Source organism: Ailuropoda melanoleuca, chromosome 12 (genome assembly GCF_002007445.2).
Source record: "Ailuropoda melanoleuca isolate Jingjing chromosome 12, ASM200744v2, whole genome shotgun sequence".
NCBI classification, from domain to species: domain Eukaryota; kingdom Metazoa; phylum Chordata; class Mammalia; order Carnivora; family Ursidae; genus Ailuropoda; species Ailuropoda melanoleuca.
In genome coordinates, this window is record NC_048229.1 from 30939532 (window position 1) to 30960691 (window position 21160).

The 21160-nt window shown below is 52.4% G+C and overlaps 2 protein-coding genes across 4 annotated transcripts in view; both read right to left on the minus strand.

Moving 5' to 3' along the window:
* Window positions 1–2667, minus strand: part of LIN7B (lin-7 homolog B, crumbs cell polarity complex component) — a gene marked incomplete at its 5' end in the record, with an annotated part of 6244 nt that extends 3577 nt beyond the window's left edge. The window contains one exon of the mRNA XM_034638980.1: window positions 2643–2667. Coding sequence (XP_034494871.1) covers window positions 2643–2667 — 25 coding nt within the window. The remainder of the gene's footprint in view (window positions 1–2642) is intronic.
* A 1160-nt stretch (window positions 2668–3827) lies between these two features.
* Window positions 3828–19932, minus strand: SNRNP70 (small nuclear ribonucleoprotein U1 subunit 70). Of its 3 annotated transcripts, none has more exons than XM_034672363.1 (10): window positions 19517–19932; window positions 18596–18752; window positions 16962–17024; window positions 16795–16849; window positions 11749–11813; window positions 11519–11581; window positions 10839–10920; window positions 7528–7629; window positions 4734–4821; window positions 3828–4624 (listed from the first exon to the last, which is right to left on the minus strand). In XM_034672363.1, the coding sequence occupies exons 2-10, from the start codon at window positions 18740–18742 to the stop codon at window positions 4000–4002; spliced, it is 1290 nt and encodes a 429-aa protein (XP_034528254.1). In that variant the 5' UTR covers window positions 18743–18752; window positions 19517–19932; the 3' UTR covers window positions 3828–3999. The 3 variants fall into 3 exon arrangements, with proteins under 3 accessions (XP_034528254.1, XP_034528252.1, XP_034528253.1); XM_034672361.1 differs by having other exon boundaries at window positions 3828–4651; window positions 19517–19929; XM_034672362.1 differs by lacking the exon at window positions 19517–19932 and adding an exon at window positions 19097–19355 and having other exon boundaries at window positions 3828–4651.
* Between the last annotated feature and the right edge of the window lie 1228 nt (window positions 19933–21160).

Below are 21160 nucleotides of genomic sequence, written 5' to 3' on the forward strand. Positions count from 1 at the left end.
GAGGGCGGGGCTAGGCGAGGCCACGCCCCGGGCGGCTGGCGCCCCCTGCGGGGGCGCGGCCCGACGTGCGCTCCGCTCCCGGCGCCGCGACCGCCCCACCTGCTGCCACGCCTGTCTGGCTGCCCAGCCCACAGTCGCCAACCGCCTGTCCCGTTTGCGACCCCTCCTCTTGCAGCTTGTTTGCACCACCTTCTGTTTCACTGCCCTGCCCGCTACACGTGTCTCTCCCCTTTCTTTTTTCTCCATGTTCACTGGACAAACGTTATGTTAAACATCTGGACACGATGGTGAGCAGGGCAGACAAGCCCACTGCCCTCAAGGAACTTAGTCTGTGCGGGAGGGGAGGTAGACAACCAACTATGGCTGTGATGAGAAACTGGGAGTGAAGAGGTGGTGTTCTAGGAGGGCCACTGATAGTCCTTGGAGGGAAGATCATCAGGAGGTGGGGCGTGAATCATTTTCCAGGCAGAAAGAGCCCACGAAGTAAGAACTGGAATGGTTCATGATGGCGAGAAGGTAGGCAGGACACAGGTCATGCACGGCCTTGTGTGTTGGCGTACACATGAGGACTTTGGACTTCATGGAAACTCCTGAGAGTAAAATGTGATATTCAACTGTGTATTTTAAGATCCGTGTAGCCACAGTGCGGGGACTGGATTCGATGGCAGCAATAGTGGGAGCAGGGGGACCAGCTAGAAGGCTCTCTCAGTAATCCTGTGATGGCTTGAGTGTGGATAGGAGACAGGAAGGACAGGTGGACAGATGTGGAAATGTCTGGACCTGTCTTGGTGATTAGTTGTGTTCATTAGCTGGGGGCAAGACAATATACAGTGAAGAGGACCTGGGACTGAGTCCCTGAAACTCCTAACATTTCAAAGTTAGGAAGAAGATAAAGAATGGCAGGAAAGTAGGAGGAAAACCAGGTGGGAGGAACCATTAAGAATGCTTTTTAAAAAGAAATGGGCAGTGGGATCAGATATACTCTAGAGAGGCCAAAGAAATGTAGGAAACGTGGACAAGACTGTGGAAAATCTGACTGCTGCCCACCACACCATTAGCTGGAAGGGGAAATGGAATCCTGAAAAGGACTTTTGCCAAGTGAGAGGAATAGAGCAGGTATGTCTATCCCTCTCCTTTATAGTATTTCTTTTTCTCTCATTTTAATAACAATAACAAATGTTCACAGTGAAAACAAAATCAAAGAACACAGAAGGGCTAATATTGAAAAGCACCAGCTCCTGTCCTAACTCTCCCTGCTGCAAGAGGCAACAACTTACAGATGTTTTGCTTGTGTACCTAAGTAACCTGCTATTTCTCAATTTATCAATTTTAGATGTTAGTAATATATTACATATTGATTTTCTGCTCTTAAAAACTTTCTGCTCTCTTCCCATGGTAGTTTTATGCTACCAGTTTTTAGGGCAATCAATAAAGGGCTCACATTATGTCTAAATACTGACTGTTTAGTGCTAGAGAGCCCAAGCAGTGTTCTGTGATTACATTTCCTTTCCTCAACAGTTTTCCTGCAACTTCAATCTGCTTTTCTTTCACGACATTCTCAATTTTTCAAACTTTCCATCACAACATATTTTACTCAATCTTTTTAAGCCAGGTTTACTGATAAATAATCGACAAGCATCACTGCGGAAGCTTAAGGTATGCACGCAGCACGATGGTTAACGTACATTGTGAAATCAGAAATTCCATCAGTTCAGCGACTGAACCTTTTATGCTGAAACTCCTTGGAAACTTGAGTCCTCTGACTCCAGCCTGGACTAGGCACTCTAGAAGCTGCCATCCTGGGATTTTCCCCACTGCTCTGAATGGGATCCAGTTTCCTCTCCTTTAAATCCCTTGTTTTGGTGCCATGTATCCTGTTAACTTACTTAAAAGATCATGAGGTTTCTCTTACTTTCAAGAAAGTTTCTCTCTTCCCACCCCAGCACTTCTAATGTGTTATAACAGGAACATTTCGGGTTATATAGTATCTGATTAACTGCAAAATGCACCTAAAATCTTAATTTGTTATTGTTCTCAGTTCTAAAGTTTAATTTTTTTTTCTTTTAAAGATGGCAGATCTCTATTAAAGCTCTCCATCCTTTCCTCGTTTTGTGAGCCTATAGTTATTTCACTCCCTGATAACTCCCAGCATCAGAATGCCTGGGTCTCTTGGCTACTTTTCCCTTGGTTTTCAGCAACTCTTCTTTCCAGAATGCCTACTGATTTTTTAGTAAATGCTGAGCATTGTGTACTAAAGAATCACAGAGGCTCTGAATTACATCTTCCCCCAAAGGGCTAAGTCCTCTCCTAGCAGGGAGATCACCTATAAATCCTGAGAGGTCCAGTTTCAGGTTTCCTCGCGCTTAGTCTATTTCACTTGTGGCCTTACTCCAGTATGCTGGAGCTCTGGAGATCTGTCTTGCACTGACAGCAAGCAGTTTAGCAGCTGGCAAGTGCCTTGAGGGAAGACTGCACGTAGATCTGGGGGCTCAGTGCCCCATCTGGAAATTCTGCCAAGTCCAAGCTATGCAGTCCAACCAGTGTAAACTCAGTCTGATGGGCTGCCACTGAGTCAATCCCCCTCCCCACGCTTAACTGGCAAATGCCCTCGAGGAAAAAGAGAGGGTAAGTATGAAGTTCACCTGCGTGCTTTCCTTTTCTTAGGCATCAGACACCCTCGAGTCAAGCTCCCCGGTGCCTTCTGCAAGCTGCTTTTGCACATCTTGTCTGGGCTTTATGTAACTGGCCTATGTCGCGCTAGCCCCAAACACTGTTCTTCATGGCCAATTCACAGGTGCAGTATCTGAGATATCTGTAAGAACATACTAATTAGAGGCACTGAATTCTTTTATTCCCTAAATTCTTCCAAGACAGTTTTTCCATTCAGTTTCTGGTCTCCTGCGGCAGGATTTGCTCCATTGGCTATCATCCTTGTATGCTTATATAGAATGAGGCAGTTAAAAAGCATACTCCTTGGGTCAGATCTAACGGACAGGCCACCTCTGGGTTATCAGGCCAACTTTACCTTTAGACTGAGAAACTCCTCACACAAAAATAGGTCCTGTATTTGGCTACGCAGAAAATGCCCGGCTCCTAGGCATCCCGAGGGCTGAATCAGTTGTCAGACATTCCAGGAAGAGGTTCTGGAGTCTGCTGCGTTTGCTGTACCTGCAGCTGTGGTCTTGAGCCCCTCTGGGCTTCTGCGAGGCTGACTGGCTTCCTTCTCAATGGTCACCAGACTGAAGTGTCCTCACCGTCACCTTAGTAATCTCCTGCCCGGAAATGCCTGGAATCTCAACTGCTGATGGAACCTCTGCGGGGTTTCCTCTTAATCTTCCACTGTCACTGGCAGGCATGAAGTAAAAATACGGTGAACTTGCGGGCATGAACCGAAGGCCCTTTGCCCTCCCAGCCCCGTGCACCTGCTCTGCGGCACCACATCTCATCCCTCTGCAGCCTTTCCTGCTCTCCAACTCAGACCACAGCTTCCCTTTCACACAAACCTGCAGCAATTTAGTGTCTAGAACCCCATCTGACCACCGAGGCAAGGGTAGGGACAGCCCCACAGGGAATGTGTGGAAAAAAAAAAAAAAGGAGGAGAAAGAAAATCACAACGGGATGAAAGACTGTAAAGGAGGGAACCCTTACAGAGCACCTCCTTCTTCCATTTTAAGCAGGTCAGGTGTCAAGTGGGTAGCCCCAGGCTTAGGTCATAAACCCCAAGTCCTTGGCAGGCCCTCGGACTCAAGCCAAAGTGGGGCTATCAACAGTCAGGTGATGACCTTCATGGGAAGGCATGAAGAGTAGTGAAGAAGAAACAAAAGTGCTCGTTATCAACAGGAAATTAATTTTATTTTTAAATCTGAGGGGCCAGAACAAATAAGGAGACTCCTACCCTTGGCTGGCAAACTTAGGTGGTGACCAAGAAGGTCAGGGGAGAGGATGACAGCAGAGGGGTGGGTAGGAACACATCCAAACAAAACAGGGGGGAGGCCCTCTTCATTCTGGTGCGGCCTCCATCAAATACCCGTTCTCCGGAGCCAGATACCCATCACCTCCCTCAGACTCCATGTACATGTCTCGGGTTTCATTGCCCAGACCCTCCAGCCCGTTGTCCTGGCCGCCACCACCCCCACCTCGGGCCTCATCCCTGCCCCGTTCGCCACCCCGCTCCCCCCGCTTGTGCTCGCGATCCCGGTCTCTGTCACGGTCCCGACGCCGCTCCCGCTCGCTCCGGTGGCTCCGACGTCGTTCCCGGTCTCGATCCCGGCCCTTCTCCTCTGGACCATCAGGGCCATCAGGACCCAGCTCCCCAGGAGGCCCATCATCAGGAGGCGCATCACCAGCCTCAGAGGGCTCTGCCATGTCGCCACCACCTCCGCCACCACGCAGCTCCTCCTTGCGCTCCCGCTCCCGGCGTGCCCGCTCGCGGCTCCGGCTACTTCGCCGCTTCCGTTCCCGGTCCTTGTCCTTGCTACGCTCCCTGGAGCGCCTCCGCTCCTCCTTGTCGCGACTCCGTGAGCGCCGCCGCCGGTCCCGGGAGCGGGAGCGTCGCCGTTCTCGCTCCTTGTCTCGCTCGCGGCTTCGTTCCCTGCGCTCCCGCTCGCGGTCCCGGTCCCGGTCCCTGTGGGGAAGCGGGGAGGGGCCGGGCCTGGATGAGGTGGGCAGAGGGTTGTGGCAGGGCTCCCCCACGTGACCACCCCCATCCCAGGAAACCAGTTGCCCAATCCTACCTCTCATCATAGCGGGAAGTATCGTCCCGGCCGGAATGCCGGATGTTCACGTCAGCCCCGCCTCTTCTGGTCCCACCTAGGCCACCTCCTGGGGTGGGAGGGGGGGGGGGGGGGGGGGGGNCGGCCGGAATGCCGGATGTTCACGTCAGGCGCTTAGGCAAGGGAAGTGAGGGGCACCCTTAAAGAGCAAAGGGAAGGACTGCAACCACATTTAACAGGACAGCCATGCTTTACAGAGATGGGAGCTCTTTCACAAAGTGCCACCTGGGAAACACCTGCACTCAGACTCCAAAGCACATTCCCCTCACAGGCAGGTACCACCAAGCCTTGCAAACCCTTCCCACTCAGTGGCCTCCTCCTCACACAAACCAAAGCCAGTGTTTTTTTTTTTTAATATTTTTAAGATTTTATTTGAAACACAGCATAAGATGGGGAGGGGTGTGCAGAAGGGTGGAAGACGGGGAGAAGCTGACTCCCCGCCGAGCAGGGAGCCCGGAATGGGGCTCCATCCCAGGACCCTAAGAATCATGACCTGAGCTGAAGGCACTTCACCGACTGAGCCACCCAGGCACTCCAAGCCAGTGACCTTTCTAAATGATCTGCCTGAAAGCCTCCAATGGCTTCCCACTGTCCACTTTTCAAACCAGGGGCTCCTGGTTCTTTACATTCTGGGCGGTTCTCAATCCCCTTATACTCTCCATCTCCTTTCTGCCCCAGTTTGGAGTCATCTCTTTCCCTAGAATCTTATCTTCCCTCTGAACTTATTCACCTGTTACAGGTTAGCCCTAACATCACTTGCTCAGAAAGCCTTTCCTGACCTACCAGATTAAGCTGTTCTCCATTATATACCCACAGACCATATACGTTTCCTTCCTGAAACTTTTGGGGAGCTTCACATTTAATACATCTGTGTGAGCTGAGGAATGCTTGCCTTTCCCGGCAGACTATTACGCACCACACAAGTTGGGACTGTGTCTGGTTTTGCTCGTTGTAACCAACACATGTGGTACAGCACCCACAATATAAAAGTCTATGTACTGTAGTCAGATGACCGACTGTAGTCAGATGACCGACTGAACAATTTTAAGTAGCAATAGAGAGCTCCTTCTGCAGATGAGAAAACCAAGACAGTCACTTGCCCACGGGGACTTGGCAACGAAGGTGCAGAACTGGGTTAGGGCTCCCAGCCAACTCCAGAACTTGCCCTTTCATGCACCCTTCTGCACCACCCAGACTAGAAGCAAGCTTCAGTGAGGCAGGCCCGAGTTCCGTATAAGGAAATGACTTTTAGCAGTGCCAGTGAAAAAGGAGGAAGGCCAATTGGAGAGCAAACATTCTACCCGGGACAGGCAACCACCACGCATCTGGAACATCACAGGCATAGCACAGAACAGACTACCGTCTTCCATTTTCAGGTCATGATCCAGCTATGGATCCCATCATCAATTTGATGGCTTGCAACCAATATATTAAAATACAAAATAAAACAACAGAACATAAAATACTAGTACTGCCCGTAGAAAAGATAATTACTGTTCATAAAATTTTGTTTTGGGTGATATTTTTCCACAGATATATACTGGGTCAGATGTACTGGGATTGCTATCACAAAGTTTGAATGCCAACTGAACTAGAAGATTCTGGGATTCCAGCACTCTACAGCAGAAAATAGCAGACTGTGAAACACTCACTGCACCCTAGAGAAACAAGGGAAAGACAAGAACCTATCTACTGTTCCGAGACTCAGCAGGTGAGAGCATGGTCTAGGTCGCACAGGCCAGTCCAGGGTGAGAACAGTGCAGGCGGGGGAGTAAAAGCAGGTAGTACCACACCTGCCTGAGTTGTCGGCCCAGGGAGGACCATCTCTCTTGGAGAGCTGTCACTCACCCTCGCAGGAGTAGGTCCTTCACATGCGTGTTTGGATGGCAGGACCACAGCCCCAAGTCCAGGCCCAACACCAAGCCACTTAGCTCCAAGCACCCCAAAGCATAGAGACTCAACCAGGACTAGGCGTAAGAGCAGAGCAGGCACGGGGCCAGTGCAGGGAAACACAGAAAAGACCGGTTTGCAAAGACAGCAGGCAGGGTGGAAGCAAGCTGCTGTGACGCCAGAGGTAGCTCTTGACAGCTTTAAGGTCTGGCTACCAGATCCTCTGGAGGCCCACTGGGATCACACACCTCTGGGCTCCAAAGGACCCCCAGGATTCTCTACCAACAAGGTCCTTTATGCTTTCAAAAGCTCAAACGTGTTTCTGATACTTGCAACCAAACTGACCTTGACCGACACAGTGAATAAGGAACAGAGACAAACAGAGGCTCTCTAGTCTTGCTCTTGACTAAAAATCGTGGTACACAGCTGGTAATCAATGAATAAACAAACGGGCAAGAACAAAGAATACATGGATGAGAGAGTGACATTTACAAGCCCTACCACGTGCCACTTGCCAAGCTGGGCACCTGGTATGCTGAGCTCAGTGAACTCTGAGGTTATCCCCACTTTCCAGGATAAAGGAAAATGAGGCAGAAAGAGGGGAAAGCCACCAGCTAGTAAGTACACAAGCTGGCATATGATCCGAGACTCGCCTCTCCAGGCCTGAGCTCCCGCTCCTAATCAGTAACCCAGAATGAGAAGATAGCCACCAGGAATGATGATGGTGACAAGAGGAGTTGAAGGAGGAAGGGAGGATGTGATGAGCAGCCAGGCAAGCAGAAAGAGGAAGGGAAGACAGAAAGCAGCAGAGGACACAGAAGGGAGTCAGGCCCACCAGGGTCCAGCCGGGGCAGGAAGTGCTCACCTAGCCGCCGGGGCCGCCAGCCCTTCACAGTTCGGCCCCTCTCCACGTCCACAAGGACTCTCCTGCCATCAATCTTCTTGCCATCTGCGTGCTTGTAAGCGGCTGCAACAGATGTGGGGAGGGGGGAGGGGGAGGAGTCCCCAGAGGGTCCTCTAGTCAGGACAGGGCCCAGCTCTGTGGCATCCCCACCCCCACATCCCCATCAACACACTCTGTGCGCACGCGCACACTCACGCACACGCCCACCAGACAGCCAGGCAACTGACAGCCAGACCAACCCTCTCCCAAACCAGGAGGGGCCTGCTCCATCTCGGCACCTGTTTATCACCCCCCAATCACCATTGGGGGGGAGCAAGACCACCCCAACCACCGTGCCCCTGGGCTCCCAGGCCCTTCCTACTCCCATTCGACAGAGCAGCCCCCTCCTGCCCAGGCGGCCAAAGTCGCTGCAAAGAAACTGGAGGTTAACTTAAGGCTGGACTCTGCTGTGGGGGAGGGCTCCTCCACAACCCCAGGCATGCACCCTAAAACATCATGCTGGGGGAGGAGGCCCAGCTGGGCCGCTCTGCACCCCAGTTCACACCGGTTTTCCTTTTCGTTTTTTGAGGGTGGGGGCGGAGGTGAGCATGGGGGGAACAGACATCAGAACAGAAAATGAACCAGAAAAGGTGGGAGAATTCTTTAGGAGATGGCAGGGAGCAGAAGGGTGGGTTATGGTGCTCCCAGGGGGCCTGGAGGGGCCCCCTACAGCAGCTGGGGGAGAGGGAAAGTTGGGGGAGGCAATGGGAGGCGTGCGGTGCTACTGACAATTCCTGCCTTACCTGAGCCGACTGACTGCCACCCAATCCCAGCCCCCATCCCATCTCTCCCTCCACACCCCCAGCTCAACACACGCTGGGAGGCCAACCCCAGCCGGAGCCTCTCGGGAAGGGTGAGGAGTAGAGGGGGAGATTCAGGGAGAGGCATGTTCCTGCTCTTGGGCAGGGCACAGCAATGGGCAGGCCCAATCCCGGGCCTGTCTCACACGGGGCGTCGGGAAGGCCAAAAAAGCCCATTTCCCACCCCCAGCCCTGGCCTAGGGGGTTGTCCTCAACCAACCACAATACCCTGCCCCGCCCCAGCCCTCTCCCCCCCAAATAACAACCAGAGGAAGAGAAAAAGGTGCCATTTACCGATGCCGGCCTTGCGGGTGTCCATACCGAGCGGGATGGGGGGGGCTCGGCAACTCCTGGGGGCCTGGCGAGGAGGCGGGCTTCCCGGGGGGGGACACGGGACCGCTTACCTGGAGCCCCCAAGCTTACCTGAGCACGCGCACAGACCCCACACCCACCACCATGGGGTCAGCTAAAGCTACAGGGAAGGGAAGTGGGGGGTTCTAGGGAGCCACAGAGAGGGAGAGGAACCACATCTCCTGCACCACCTGGAGACAGGCAGAGGAAGTGGTGGACCCCAAAAAAACCTCATGGAGGCCTTGAAAGAGGGGAAGACAAGGATTAACATCAAGTCTAGGAGCTGGTAAAGCCCTGGGACTCGCTTGTTGAATTTAAAAAGAAGGCTGGGGAGGCCTTAGCGAACCTGTCCACCCTCACCTTTCCCAGTAAAGTCCACACTGAACTAGGCACACGCCCCACCCCCTCGCAGCACATAGAAGGACTTTTCCACCTCGAATTCCACATTCCCTCCCACCACCTGCCACTCAAAGGCTGGCACACAAGGGGACAGCCTGGGGGGTCCAGGAGATGGAGTGCTGCCCGTGATTTGAGGAGGAGGGGCCATTTGGCCCCTGAACCCAGAGGAGGGTAGTGGGGTAAAGGGATTTAAGGACCGGGAACACAGTCAAGCAAAGGAACCCTGCTCTGGTTCAGTGTCCCAAACCCCAGAAGAGGCCCAACCCAGGAGTACCAACAAAGAAACCATGTGACATGTGTACTTCTAGGCTTCTCTTTCTCTCCCTCTCTTAGGTCTCTAGACAGTGGAAGGGTCTTAAGTAAAATCTACAACACCTTCAGCTGCTTGCAGCCTGTCGCTCGATCCCTCCCACACCCCAAACCCCAATTCCATGCACTCTGCAGAGCCGCTGGGCACCACAGCCCTTTGGTAGGCCTCAACCATGGTAAGGCAGACAGAAAAGGGGCACAGCACCCTGAGTCTAGCAACCAGAAAGATTCTCCAGGGCCACCACAGTGACAGCCCCACAGAAGCACAGGGCCCAGGAGCAAAGGGTTGAAGGGTTCCACACGGAACCCTTGCCCTAGTGCATCCTGTCTTCAGTATTCCCGTAACCTTGCCGCTGACGTCATGAAGCCAGGTAAGTCAGGGGTTGGGTGGAGCCCAACTGGAGAGGCCGGCTGCCTTTCCCATCAGGGTTCATCCTTCCCTTCCTGGGATCAGCCAGATTATCAGAGAGCATATATGGATTGGGGGAAGGGGTGGTAGGAGGGACAAAGGGCACCCAAACAAGGAAAGGGTTCTGGGTGCGGGGAGGCCTCGGGGGCAACTGGGGATGGGAGGAGGGATGCCTCACTGCTCCTGAGCTGCCTGGCTAAGCTGGGCTGGTGTGCGGTGCTGAGTGATCTTACCCATGATACAAACCCTTATACCAACCATACACTGAGGTGTTGTAAGGGGAGCGTAAGCATCAGCTGCAAGCCAGCTGCGTGGTGGCTGCAGTGACAATAAGAACAGTCAATTAATACGGCGGCCCCTGGACACGCCGCAGCCCTGCCCGCCCCCACCCACCCATCCCTGCCCATGTGGACGCCGCCGCAGCCTCAAAGGGGGCTTTGGAAATGTGGGGGCAGGCGCTAAACACGCCTACCAACCCACTGCCCGCTGAGGAACAGGGTGGGGGGCCAGGGGTGGGGAGGTGGAGGGTTGGGTGGCCCAGCCCCAGCTCTGCTGGGGGGGAAAGAGAGGGCAGGTTCAAAGGCCAGTCCTCATTCCAACCTGGCCGCCCCCAATACTGGTGGGGGGGAATGGGGAGAGGCTCCCCGAACATCCGACCCCTCCCCCCCACCTCCAGCTGGCCCCAGCCCCCACCCAGTTCCCTCCTTGCCCCTGAGGTTCAACGTGTGGCACTTACCTCCCCAGGTTCACACACACACACACGTTGTGGGGGATTTTGGTTTTTGTTTTTTAAAAAACACGTATATAAAAAAAAAAAAGATATATCAGAAACAGAGGGAGGAGGAGAAAAGACATCGCTAATGTCAGGTTTGGCAGGGGGGGAGGGGGGGACAGACGACGGGAAGGGGTTGGGCAGCAGAGAAGAGAGAGGGTCAGAGGGCAGGGCTCAGGCCGAAGGTACTCACAATGCATGTCTCGTTCATGTTCGTACTCGATGAAGGCATAGCCGCGGGGCTTTCCTGACCGCTTACTGTACACCATGTGTATCTGGGGGGCAGGAAGGGGGGCGCAGGCAGAGATTGGTTCTCAAAGAAATCCCATCCATTCAAACGCAGACGCCTCGGACCCTCTCCCTGTCCTCAAGAGCCCAGAGTGACTAACGCTCGGATGGTGCTGGGCTCAGCAGTGACTGCGCACAATGACCTCCAGCCCTCACCACTGCCCAGAGAACTTAAGTGACTTTTCAACGGATTCAAGACATGTCAGTTCAACAGAAAGCCTTGCCCTAAAACAGGAGTCAGCACACACATTTGCACTTTTTCTCTAAAGGACCAGACAGCAGATACTTCCAGCTCTGAGGGCCTCAGTCTGTCAACTACCCAAGTGTCTTACAGGAACAGCAGCCAGAGGACAGTGAGCAAGTGGGCTTGGCTGGTTACCAATAAGCCCTTATTTACAAATAGTAAGTTTATAGTTTGCCAACTTCTTAGCTTTACTCCTGCTACCCAGAGTCGGCTGCGTGTAAGCACAGGCCATGGCCTCCAAAGCCTCAAGATAACAGGATGCAGCCTTGGGGCTGGGAGCCAGCCTTCTCCCTCCCCCCGCCCCGTTCCAATTCCAGTAGCCGAGGCCCCAGTTCACTCACTCTTTTGATGGGTCCGTACACCTCAAACTCTCTCCGGAGCTTGGATTCTGTCGTGTCATAGTTCTACCAGGAGACAGATACACAAAGTTAAGTGGGAGAAGTGAGCCATCCCAAAGCCCTCAGAACATTCCAGGACTTAGCCTGTTGTCCTTTGTCCCACACATAAGTTCTCAGCAGCCCAGGGTTCTAGGCTCCTCTGGGGCTCCAGGGGCAGGGAGCTGGGGACTCACCACTCTGGCCACAAAGAGAGTCTTGAAGGCATCACCCTGAGCATTGGGATCATTGTGAGGGTCCCCTGTGCAGGAAGAACACAATGTGTAAGTACAAGGCATCAACAGTCTTGCTATGTGAGACAGGCCCATGAGACAGAAGAAACCGGCAGCGACCTGGAGACCTTGGGCATGCTCCTCTCTCCAGCTTCCCTAGAACACAGTGGGCTTTATCTGACTAACCAACTGAGGCTGATGGGGGAAGGGGATAGGCTGACCTCAAGCTGACTGGATGGGGCCAGCCTAAATGCCATTTCAGCCCTACACACCCGAAGCCTCCAGTCCCTTCCTGGGGAAGACTGGGTGTCTCTGAGGCAGCGCCATCACTCCAGGTGTCAGTTCCTCCCTCACCTGTGGGGCCACACTGCCACCTGACGGCAGCACCTGCAACTACAGCCCCAGGGAAACGTTCCATCAAAGCGGGGAGAGAGGCCAGGAGAGCAGGAGCCTTGCTTTCTTCCCGAAGCACTATGGCCCGTGCCTCAGGGAGAAAGCCAGTCCACAAGACGTGGATCAGATTCTTACTCCCACAAGGCCACTGAGGAATAACCATCTCTACAGACAGGAACCAAAATCTATTACAGAACTCTTTCCAGGGGCGCCTCGGTGGCGCAGTTGTTAAGTGTCTGCCTTCGGCTCAGGGTGTGATCCCGGCGTTCTGGGATCGAGCCCCACGTCGGGCTCCTCTGCTGGGAGCCTGCTTCTTCCTCTCCTACTCCCCCTGCTGTGTTTCCTCTCTCGCTGTCTCTCTGTCAAATAAATAAAATCTTAAAAAACAAAAACAAAAAACCTCTTTCCAGAGGTGATTCCGATGGCTCAGGCCTGGGAAGAAGTCCTTTTCAGATTATGGTGACCCAACCCCACACAATGGCCCTCGAATCCCACCAGGGCCCCAGAGGCGCCGTGCCCAGTGGAGGCGGTTTTTCCATGACACAGAGCTGCCCTTAGAATGACCTGCCACATTGTGTGGGAATATGAGAAAAGGAACGTTAATAATTGATTGCACATATAATTAGGCCCCAACACTGTGCTGGATGCTGAGGAGTAATCATTTTGCAAATGGAAACAAAACCAACCCCTGAAGCACGGAAGAGGAAGAAGTGTCAGAGCAGCAAAGAGGCCAAGCCCAGTTTTACACCCCAGCCCGACCTCACAGGCTGGGGGTTCTAACACACAGGCTCCATGCTGAATATCTAGGCATTAGCTTCTCAGGAAGATAGTCTAGGTGTTGTAGGAAGCCAGAGAGATAAAGTTCCAGATCTGTTTCTGGTGAGAGGGCTACACTGCAAACATAAATCAAGTGCAAGCTGACTTGAGAGAATTTACTACAACTCAGTGGACTGAGCCCACATTTAAAAGAACTACCTGGAAACTAATGGCAGCCTTTGAAGACAACCCCATCTTTGAGCCTGCCCTCTTCAGTTGCTCACCCTACCTCATCCCTCTGCACTGTCATTTTCTGTGCCCTGGTCTCTCAAACTGCACCAGGCCGCTCTCATCCATTCATCTAACAGGTACCTGTGGAGTACTAGCAAGTGCCTGGAGCTGTCATTTAGGTGTCGGGGATTCAAAATGAACCAGACAAAAAAGATCCCTGACCTGCTGGAGATCAGACATAAATGCAGGGAGGCGGACCATAAACAAAATAAGGAAACCACCCAATTCTATCAGTGACAGTGCCAGGCAGAAGAGCTGTAAGGGGAAGGTCAGGAAAGCCTTCACTGGGATGAGGACGTCTGACTAAAGACCCTGAAGTCTCACAGCAGCAACAGGAAATGCATCTGCCAAGAGCCGGCAGTAGGTGGTTGAACAAGTGTGGCAGGAATGCAGCAGTGGGACCACCGACGGCTGCCTGGGGAGTGCACTTCCTGGCACGCAGCGTGGAGGTGCCAGGAGCGCCGCGGATACACGGCGGCAGGCTCTGTGGTTCCCGCTTACCCAAGGGGCCCACGAATGTGACTAAAGGCAAAAGCTAGTGCAGCCGAGCCAAAAGTACCCCTGTACCAGAAAAAAGACCATGTCAGCACAATGACAGTGGCAAAGAACTAAAGTTGGTCAGCAGTTCACCAGTCCGCGCACATGCACACACATACCCACAGCACTTCTTTGTGCTGGCCACTTTGCCCTTGGGAAATCCTTGGCTAAAGGGATTATCTAGGTAGCGACCCAGAGCAGGGGCTCAAAGAACTGTCTTGTGTGGTGGGGAAACCTCATGAGACTTTTGGATGGTGGGGAAAGCATCTCAGAACTAACTCTCTCGGTAAGCATATTAGGCCTCAACGAGCCTCGATTTTCCTTGTCTTAAAAATAGGAGTAATAACCCCTGCCACGCTTGGAAGCTGTGAGAAATCAATAGTATGAAGTACACCAACTGCTTCGGAAGGGATGAGGTCCCCTCAAAGGGTAGCTGTTAACTGGGACAAGGCACAGCAAGCTTCTGTAGTGGGGAAAGAGGCTCTCGGTGGCATAAAAATCCTCATATACTTGATCCATTCTTTTTTCTTTTCAATTATGCAGAAGTCCAAACACGTAGGGAAGCAGAAAACGATATAATGAAGCTCTAGGAACCAGCTTCAATTACCAATGCTTGGCCACATTCGTTTCATCTCTACCCCCATCCCACCAAAGTATTTTAGATCAAACCCCAGATCTACCATTTCTACCTCTGACAGACTTTTTAAGAACCCAGAACCACCATACTGACATTGCACCTTAACACGTTATGTCAGTTCCTTAACTGGAGACCCAGTGTTCAAATGCCCATTATTTCAAAACTGGATATTTATAGTTAGCTCATTTAAATCCAGATCCAAACAAGCTCCACGCATGTCACGTGGCTAACAGAGCTTTTGATTCTTTAGTCCACAGGGTCCGCTCCCTGCTCCTTTTCCTTGTCATTTATTGGTTAAAGAAACTGGGTTACAAGTTTGTTGTATACAACTTCACACGTTCTGGATTTGGCTGACTGCACCTTCGTGGTGTCGTTTAACACATCAAGACCCCTTCTTAAAGGGGGGAAGATAACTTCCAAAGGGACAAGTGATTAACCCAAGGCCACCTGGCTGCAAGTGGCAGAATTGGGGTTAAAGCGCACGTGGGTCAGAGCGCAAGGCCTGTGCCCTAGCAACGGACTGGAAAGACTCCCCAGACTTAACTGCAGCCAACAACTGTGTGCGCCAGGCCCTACAGGGGAGGGGCCGTCACAGCGAGCAAATCCCATCGAAACCCTGCTCTCTCAGTGCAACCCTGAACCTCCAGTGGGGAGAGAGATTCTCTTCAAATCCCCCATGCAGACTGAAGTGACCAACCTGCAGCGGGACTCGGGGCTTTCAGCACACAATGTGATGCAACATGAGCAAGGAAGGCATGGAAGGCTTGAAAAGTGAGGCCAAACACGAAGAGCTGCTACACATAAACGAAGATGTCATCACAGACTGGGGGAACAACCTGGGCAAAAGCCCAGTGACAAGACACCATCCAGCAAGAATGAGCCATAAGAAGAGGCAGCTGTGGGTTGAGTGGGAGGGGAGCATGGTGCCCAGTGTGTCTGGAACAGTGGGCAAGAAAGAGACTTTGGTCTTATGCCGAGGGCGAAAGAAAGCTGTTAGAAAAAGGTGCAGTCGTGTTTAAAAAAGACCCAAAGAATTTGGTGGAGACAGAGATGTACACAAACCAGTTATACTGTGTGTGGGCAGGAGGGAACCTGAGTGGTGGCAGACATGGAGAAAAGGGTCCGATTTGGGACAGAGAGTAACAGGGACAGTCCATGGGGACAGGCTGGGGAAAGGAGGAAAAAGACTGTCAAAAGCAAACTGGCAGGCCCACGATAGAGATCATGATTTGCAAAGTTGCATGGCTATGTTCCATTGAAGAAAACATCCAAGGAGACCAGGTTGGTGGGAGGAGGAAATTCTCAATGTGGTTTGGATATTGAGTCTAAGATACTTTGGATGCATCTGAGAATAGACAAGAAAGCAACTGCAGTGAGTCAGTGCTCAGAGAGCTCTCAGCTAGATATCCAGGTCTTTACGTGTTAGGCGTCTGGGGGCGCCTGGGTGGCCAGCTAGTTAGGCGTCTGACTCTTGGTTTTGGGTCAGGTCATGATCTCGGGGTCATGAGATCAAGCCGTGTCAGGTTCCACGATCAGCTGGGTTCTGCATGGGATTCTCTCCCTCTACCCCTACCCCCAGTTCACACCCGCTCTCTCTCTCTCTCAAAAATTATGTAAATAAAATATTAAAAAAAAAAAGTTGGAGCACCTGGGTGACTCAGGCAGTAAGCATCTGCCTTCGGCTCAGGTCATGATCCCAGAGTGGGGATCAAGCCCTGCATCAGGCTGCTTGCTCAGCAGGGAGCCTGCTTCTCCCTCTGCTTCCGCTCCCCCTGCTTGTGTGTGCGCACCGCCCTCCCCCGACATATGAATGAATAAAATTGGAAAAAAAAGTTAGGCATCTGCATAATTGCCTTGAGGAAACATGCCACTCCAAGAAATAAGGTCCAAAGAGACATGATTCACCAGCCTCACAAGATGCAGAAAAAAAGCCCCCAAGTCTTCTTACTCTAAAGCCCTTGCTCTAACAAGAAAGGATCATCTGAGATTGATGTGACCCTCTTGTGAAGTCTGGTTAATGGTTATAATGTATCTGGTCCTGTGCTCCAATTCCTCCTGTACCTGCAAGGGATGGAAAAGTCCTAGTACGAGGGTCAAGGAGCAAAAGTGGAGCCACAACTGCCTCACTGCTTCAGCCCATGACACCGCAGTGGGTTGTAGTAGCCCCTCTGAGTGCGCTCCCCTGTAGGACATTCAGCCCAAGGTTCCAAGGCTCCCTTCCCGCCAACCCAGACCCCATGCTGTACTCCTTAAACGCCTAAACCAAACAGTGTTTGGCCCACTTTGTGAGCTAAAAAAGTGAACCATCCCATCTTCCCAACTTAGAGTCCTGGGGTGGATCAGTAGGAAACAAACGCAAGAGGGTTTGAAAATATGGGAGAGGAAGAGAAACTTACACATTTTTAGCTCTGTTTCCACTTCCTGCTGTCGCCGCTCAATCTTTTCTCGTCTCTGTCAGGAGAAAGGTGGACAACTGAATACAGACAGAAGTGCCCTGATGTCAGGGAACATCCTGGAGAAAGTGGCAAAAAAGATGTGGGGCCAACAGGCAAAAATGACATACCTTTCTTTCCATGCGTTCCTCCCGAGTTTCTGCTCGAGTTGGGGGAGGGGCATCTCGAGGGTCCTGGAAACAAGAAGAGAGGTGACAGGGTGGGAGGAACACGGGGTTGCAAGGGACACCCATCTGGAAAACAATGAGCACCCAGCCACTCACCTCTCCCCACCCAGACACACAAGCAAGCATGGGACAGTTCCCAGGCCAATGGAGGTGGGGGAGGCAAAGATCAAAAACACGGTCTGTGGACCAGGTGCTATCCACAAACCGTTGCTGGTCTGTCACAAGAGAAGTACAGAGATCAGAAGAATTCAGAAACTTCTACAGCAACCAGATAAGGTAGCTTTATGCCCACTGAACTTAATAAAAATTTCATCTTTTATTCTGTAGTCTTTCTTTAAATATACAAGAAAAATCAAAATCATTCCTTTATATTTATCAACATCACTCCGCAAAAGATTCATCCTTCACCACAGACATCGGGACCAGGGCTGAAACGAAAGGAGCTGACATTCGAGTCCAGAAGCAATAACTGGACACCTTCTGAGGGCCAGGATAGTTCTCGAAGGGCTCACCAACCGCTCATTAAACTGTAACTGCCACATGACTCGCATCATCAAGGATGCCACAGGCCTGTAGCTATTAAATTTGTTTAATTAGCTAATAACATTTCCCCAGGAGCGGTTCACCAAGGGTGGCAAATCCTCCTGAGGAACCAGTCTTCTGTTCTCTCTCCACTACCTTCTGCTCTGCAGCTTCCTCCACCTTCAGCTGCCCTTTCTCACTTGACACCAGAACTGGCCTCTTCTGACTTCTGGCTGCATGCCAGCACTTCTCAGGTGTGCTCTGATGCACCTCTGATGTCGTTTCCCCCAGTTTACAAATGAAAAGACGGAGGCCCAGAAGCCCAGCCCAGGTCACGTATCTGTGTTTACCCTGCAGTTGCAGAGCTGAAATCCTCAAGCCCATATGAACATCACCCTATTAATAACAAAACTGATGAGCATGGTAACATTGATGACTGCTGGCTACTTGGTGCCAAGCCCTGTACCAAGTCTTGCAGTTAATTCCCTGCCAATATTATGAGAAAAGTACTATTATCCCCTTGCTAAAAATGAAGAAATCAACTAAGAGAATACACCACTTGCCCAAGGTCACACAGCTGATAAATCGTGTGAGCCAAGAACTGCCTGACTCCAGAGCCTGAATCCTTAACTACTAGTTACTGAATTTTCAAACAAACAAACAAACAACAACCACCCCACAAAGGATCCATTATCAACCCCACTTAAGACAGAGGATCAGGGGGCGCCTGGGTGGCACAGCGGTTGAGCGTCTGCCTTCGGCTCAGGGCGTGATCTCGGCGTTATGGGATCGAGCCACATCAGGCTCTTCGGCTATGAGCCTGCTTCTTCCTCTCCCACTCCCCCTGCTTGTGTTCCCTCTCTCGCTGGCTGNGTTCTTTTTCTGTCGAAAAAAAAAAAAAAAACTTTAAAAAAAAAAAAAAAGACAGAGGATCAGAAAGAGTGAGTCTCCTGCCTAAATCACACTGCTAGAAAATGGCCAGAAACGGGACTCCCAAATCTACCTCTTCGGCCCCCCAGGACCCAAACCATTCCAAGTCTGCTCAGTGAACTCACCTCAAACTCTCTGATGTACGGCGCAATCCCACAGTAAGGTTGATTGTGGTGTTTTTCATGTGGCAGTTTCTCCAAAGGTGGCAGGTATGGGATAGGGTCACGGGGCGCAAAGAGGGCCAGAAGGTTGGGCGGCAGAAACTGGGTCATCTTGCCAAGTCTGAGAGCAGAAGCAGGACAGCATTATGTTAGGGTGACCGGATAGAGATGAAGCCCCCTATAATCCTCTGACTCCCAAGAAAAGAGAGAACGAGGGACAAGACCTCAGTATGAAAAAAGGTTCTGTAAGAACACGGGAGTGATCCTATGGCTTAAGGGAAAGGCATCAGTCTGAACAAGAAATCAGGTTCTTGGGAGGAGGGCTGTGCGAGCGCGGGGCAAGCCCAGTCAAGGAAACAAAGACTGAAAAAGAGTTTCGGAGTAGTTAAGCGTGAGAGTCACGAGCAAGGAGCCGTGGGGCTGAGAGGTTCCCTGGGAGGGTCCGGGGGACTCAAGGATCCTTACGAGGGAGGCCCAAAGCAATGGCGGCTAGGGGTCCCACACCCTGGAGAACAGGTTACGGGGGCGGGAGTCGCACGAAATCTCCGATCAAGGGAAGAGGCTCAGAAGCAACAAGCCCCTCGAGCCAGGGGTTTGTGGGCAATAGATCCAGGCCCCCCCAACAGACGAAAGGAATCGTGGGTAAGGGTCCAGGCAGCCGCGGAGGCGAGGGAGAAAAAGGCAACACGCCGCAAGGGCCTGTGGGTAAGGGACCGCGGGAGAGCTGCGGGAAGAGGGCCTGGTGCCCAGAGGACTCTGGGTAAGGGGTGCAGAAAGGTGCGGTGGCGCCGGAAGGAGGCCCGGCCGCGGGGAAAGACTGGGGCCCACCGCAGGGGGTTGTGGGTAGCGGCTCCGCACCCGGTAAGGCCACTCAGCCACACTCACCCGCCGCGCGGCGCCCTCCTCGGCCTGGCGACGGTCCGGGGGCTCGCGGCGGCCCCTCAGCAGTAGGGACTCCTGCTCTGGCTCCGACTCCGGCGGCGCCCGCGTCCGTCTGCCTCCGTCGCCCGCCCAGCGCGCGCACCAGGCCGCTGCTCACGAGCCCGCGCGGCCTCGGCTCGCGACAGGGGCAAGGGGTGGAACAAACCTCAAATCCCTCCGCCGTCCGCACTGCGCACGCGCTGCGCGATTAAGCACAACCCGCACACACAAGGACCTGCGCCGCCGCGGGCACTGCGCACGCGCTGGGTCACTTCCCCGCCCCCGGGCACCTTAAACTTTGCCGCGGCGGGCTGCAGGCCGTAGTGCGCACGCGGGTAGCGCACCAAGCCCTAGCCGTCTCCACCTTGAGCTCCAGGCTCCAACCGCCTCTAAGCGGGAGACTCCTCGATGCTCCTCCCCTTTCACCGACACACTTCCCGGATCTTGTACGCATGCGTGGTTGTCGCGTTTGTAAAATACCCCTCCGCCGCCTGGCAAAGAGTCCCTACGTGAATGGTGTCGTTTCGTCAAAGTCTGACCTGTTAAATCAATAATCGTTTTTTTTTTTAAAGATTTTATTTATTTATTTGATAGAGATAGAGACAGCCAGCGAGAGAGGGAACACGATCAGGGGGAATGGGAGAGGAAGAAGCAGGCCCACAGCAGAAGAGCCCGACGTGGGGCTCGATCCCACAACACCGGGATCACGCCCTGAGCCGAAGGCAGACGCTCAACCGCTGTGCCACCCAGGAGCCCCAATAATTGTTAATCCAGCGGCTAGTGGATGCTGGACGCTGTTTGGGCTCTGGAGATCTAGTACACGACTAAAGGCAAAGTCTTTTTCTTCTTGGAGCTTACATTGTACTGGGGGAGATGATAAGGGCATTTAAAAGGAATAAATTTAGGAGAGTGGCCGGCAAAATAAAGAATAGGGCAGGAACCTCGGGCTGACTGAGGGTCGTGAGTTCAAGCCCCCGGTCGGGGGTGGAGCCTACTTTAAAAAAAAAATAGGGCAGAGTAAGGGGCTTGGGCAGTGAGAGTGGGACTATTTTAGAAAGGGGATAATGGAAGGATCGTCTGAAGAGGTGAAATCCGATCGGGATGGAAAGAAGATCTGGGCGAGTGAATAGCAAGTGCAAAGGTCCTGATTTAGGACGGATGGCAGGAATCCCAGGTTGTCGGCCATGAGATAGAGAGCTGGCGGCCGTGTTGCCTAGGGCCCTGTAGACCTGTGAGGAGTTAAGTGTTGTATAAGTTTTTCGGATAGACTCAATGGCCTGTTTAATAATAATTATGGCAGTTATGGTTTTAACCCAACCAGGAGCCAATCAAGGTTCACACATTGCATTTAGTTGCATTGATCTCTTTTAATATCGAATAGACACACACACACACACACACGTGCACACGTGCGCTGACACTTTTTTTTTCTTGTTATGTTGTTGGTTTTTCCCAGAGTTTGGACCAGTTTCCAGTAGAATGTCCCACATTCTGGATTTGTCTCATTGTTTCCTCATGGTGTTTGGTTTGTTCCGCTAACCCTGTTTCTCCTGTAAAATGGAAATGGAGTCTGAGGTTTTGAATAGGTTGAAGTTAAGCATTTTTGGC

Excerpts from the sequence above, each read along its gene's own strand:
- SNRNP70 (XM_034672361.1), bottom strand. The coding sequence starts at position 18,742 with ATGACCCAGTTTCTGCCGCCCAACCTTCTGGCCCTCTTTGCGCCCCGT. Across the intron at positions 4,822-7,527 it reads CTGGCGGCCCCGGCGGCTAG|GAGGTGGCCTAGGTGGGACC; the intron begins GTGAGCACTTCC and ends CTCCCACCCCAG. Across the intron at positions 4,652-4,733 it reads ACTTCCCGCTATGATGAGAG|GCCCGGCCCCTCCCCGCTTC; the intron begins GTAGGATTGGGC and ends CACCTCATCCAG.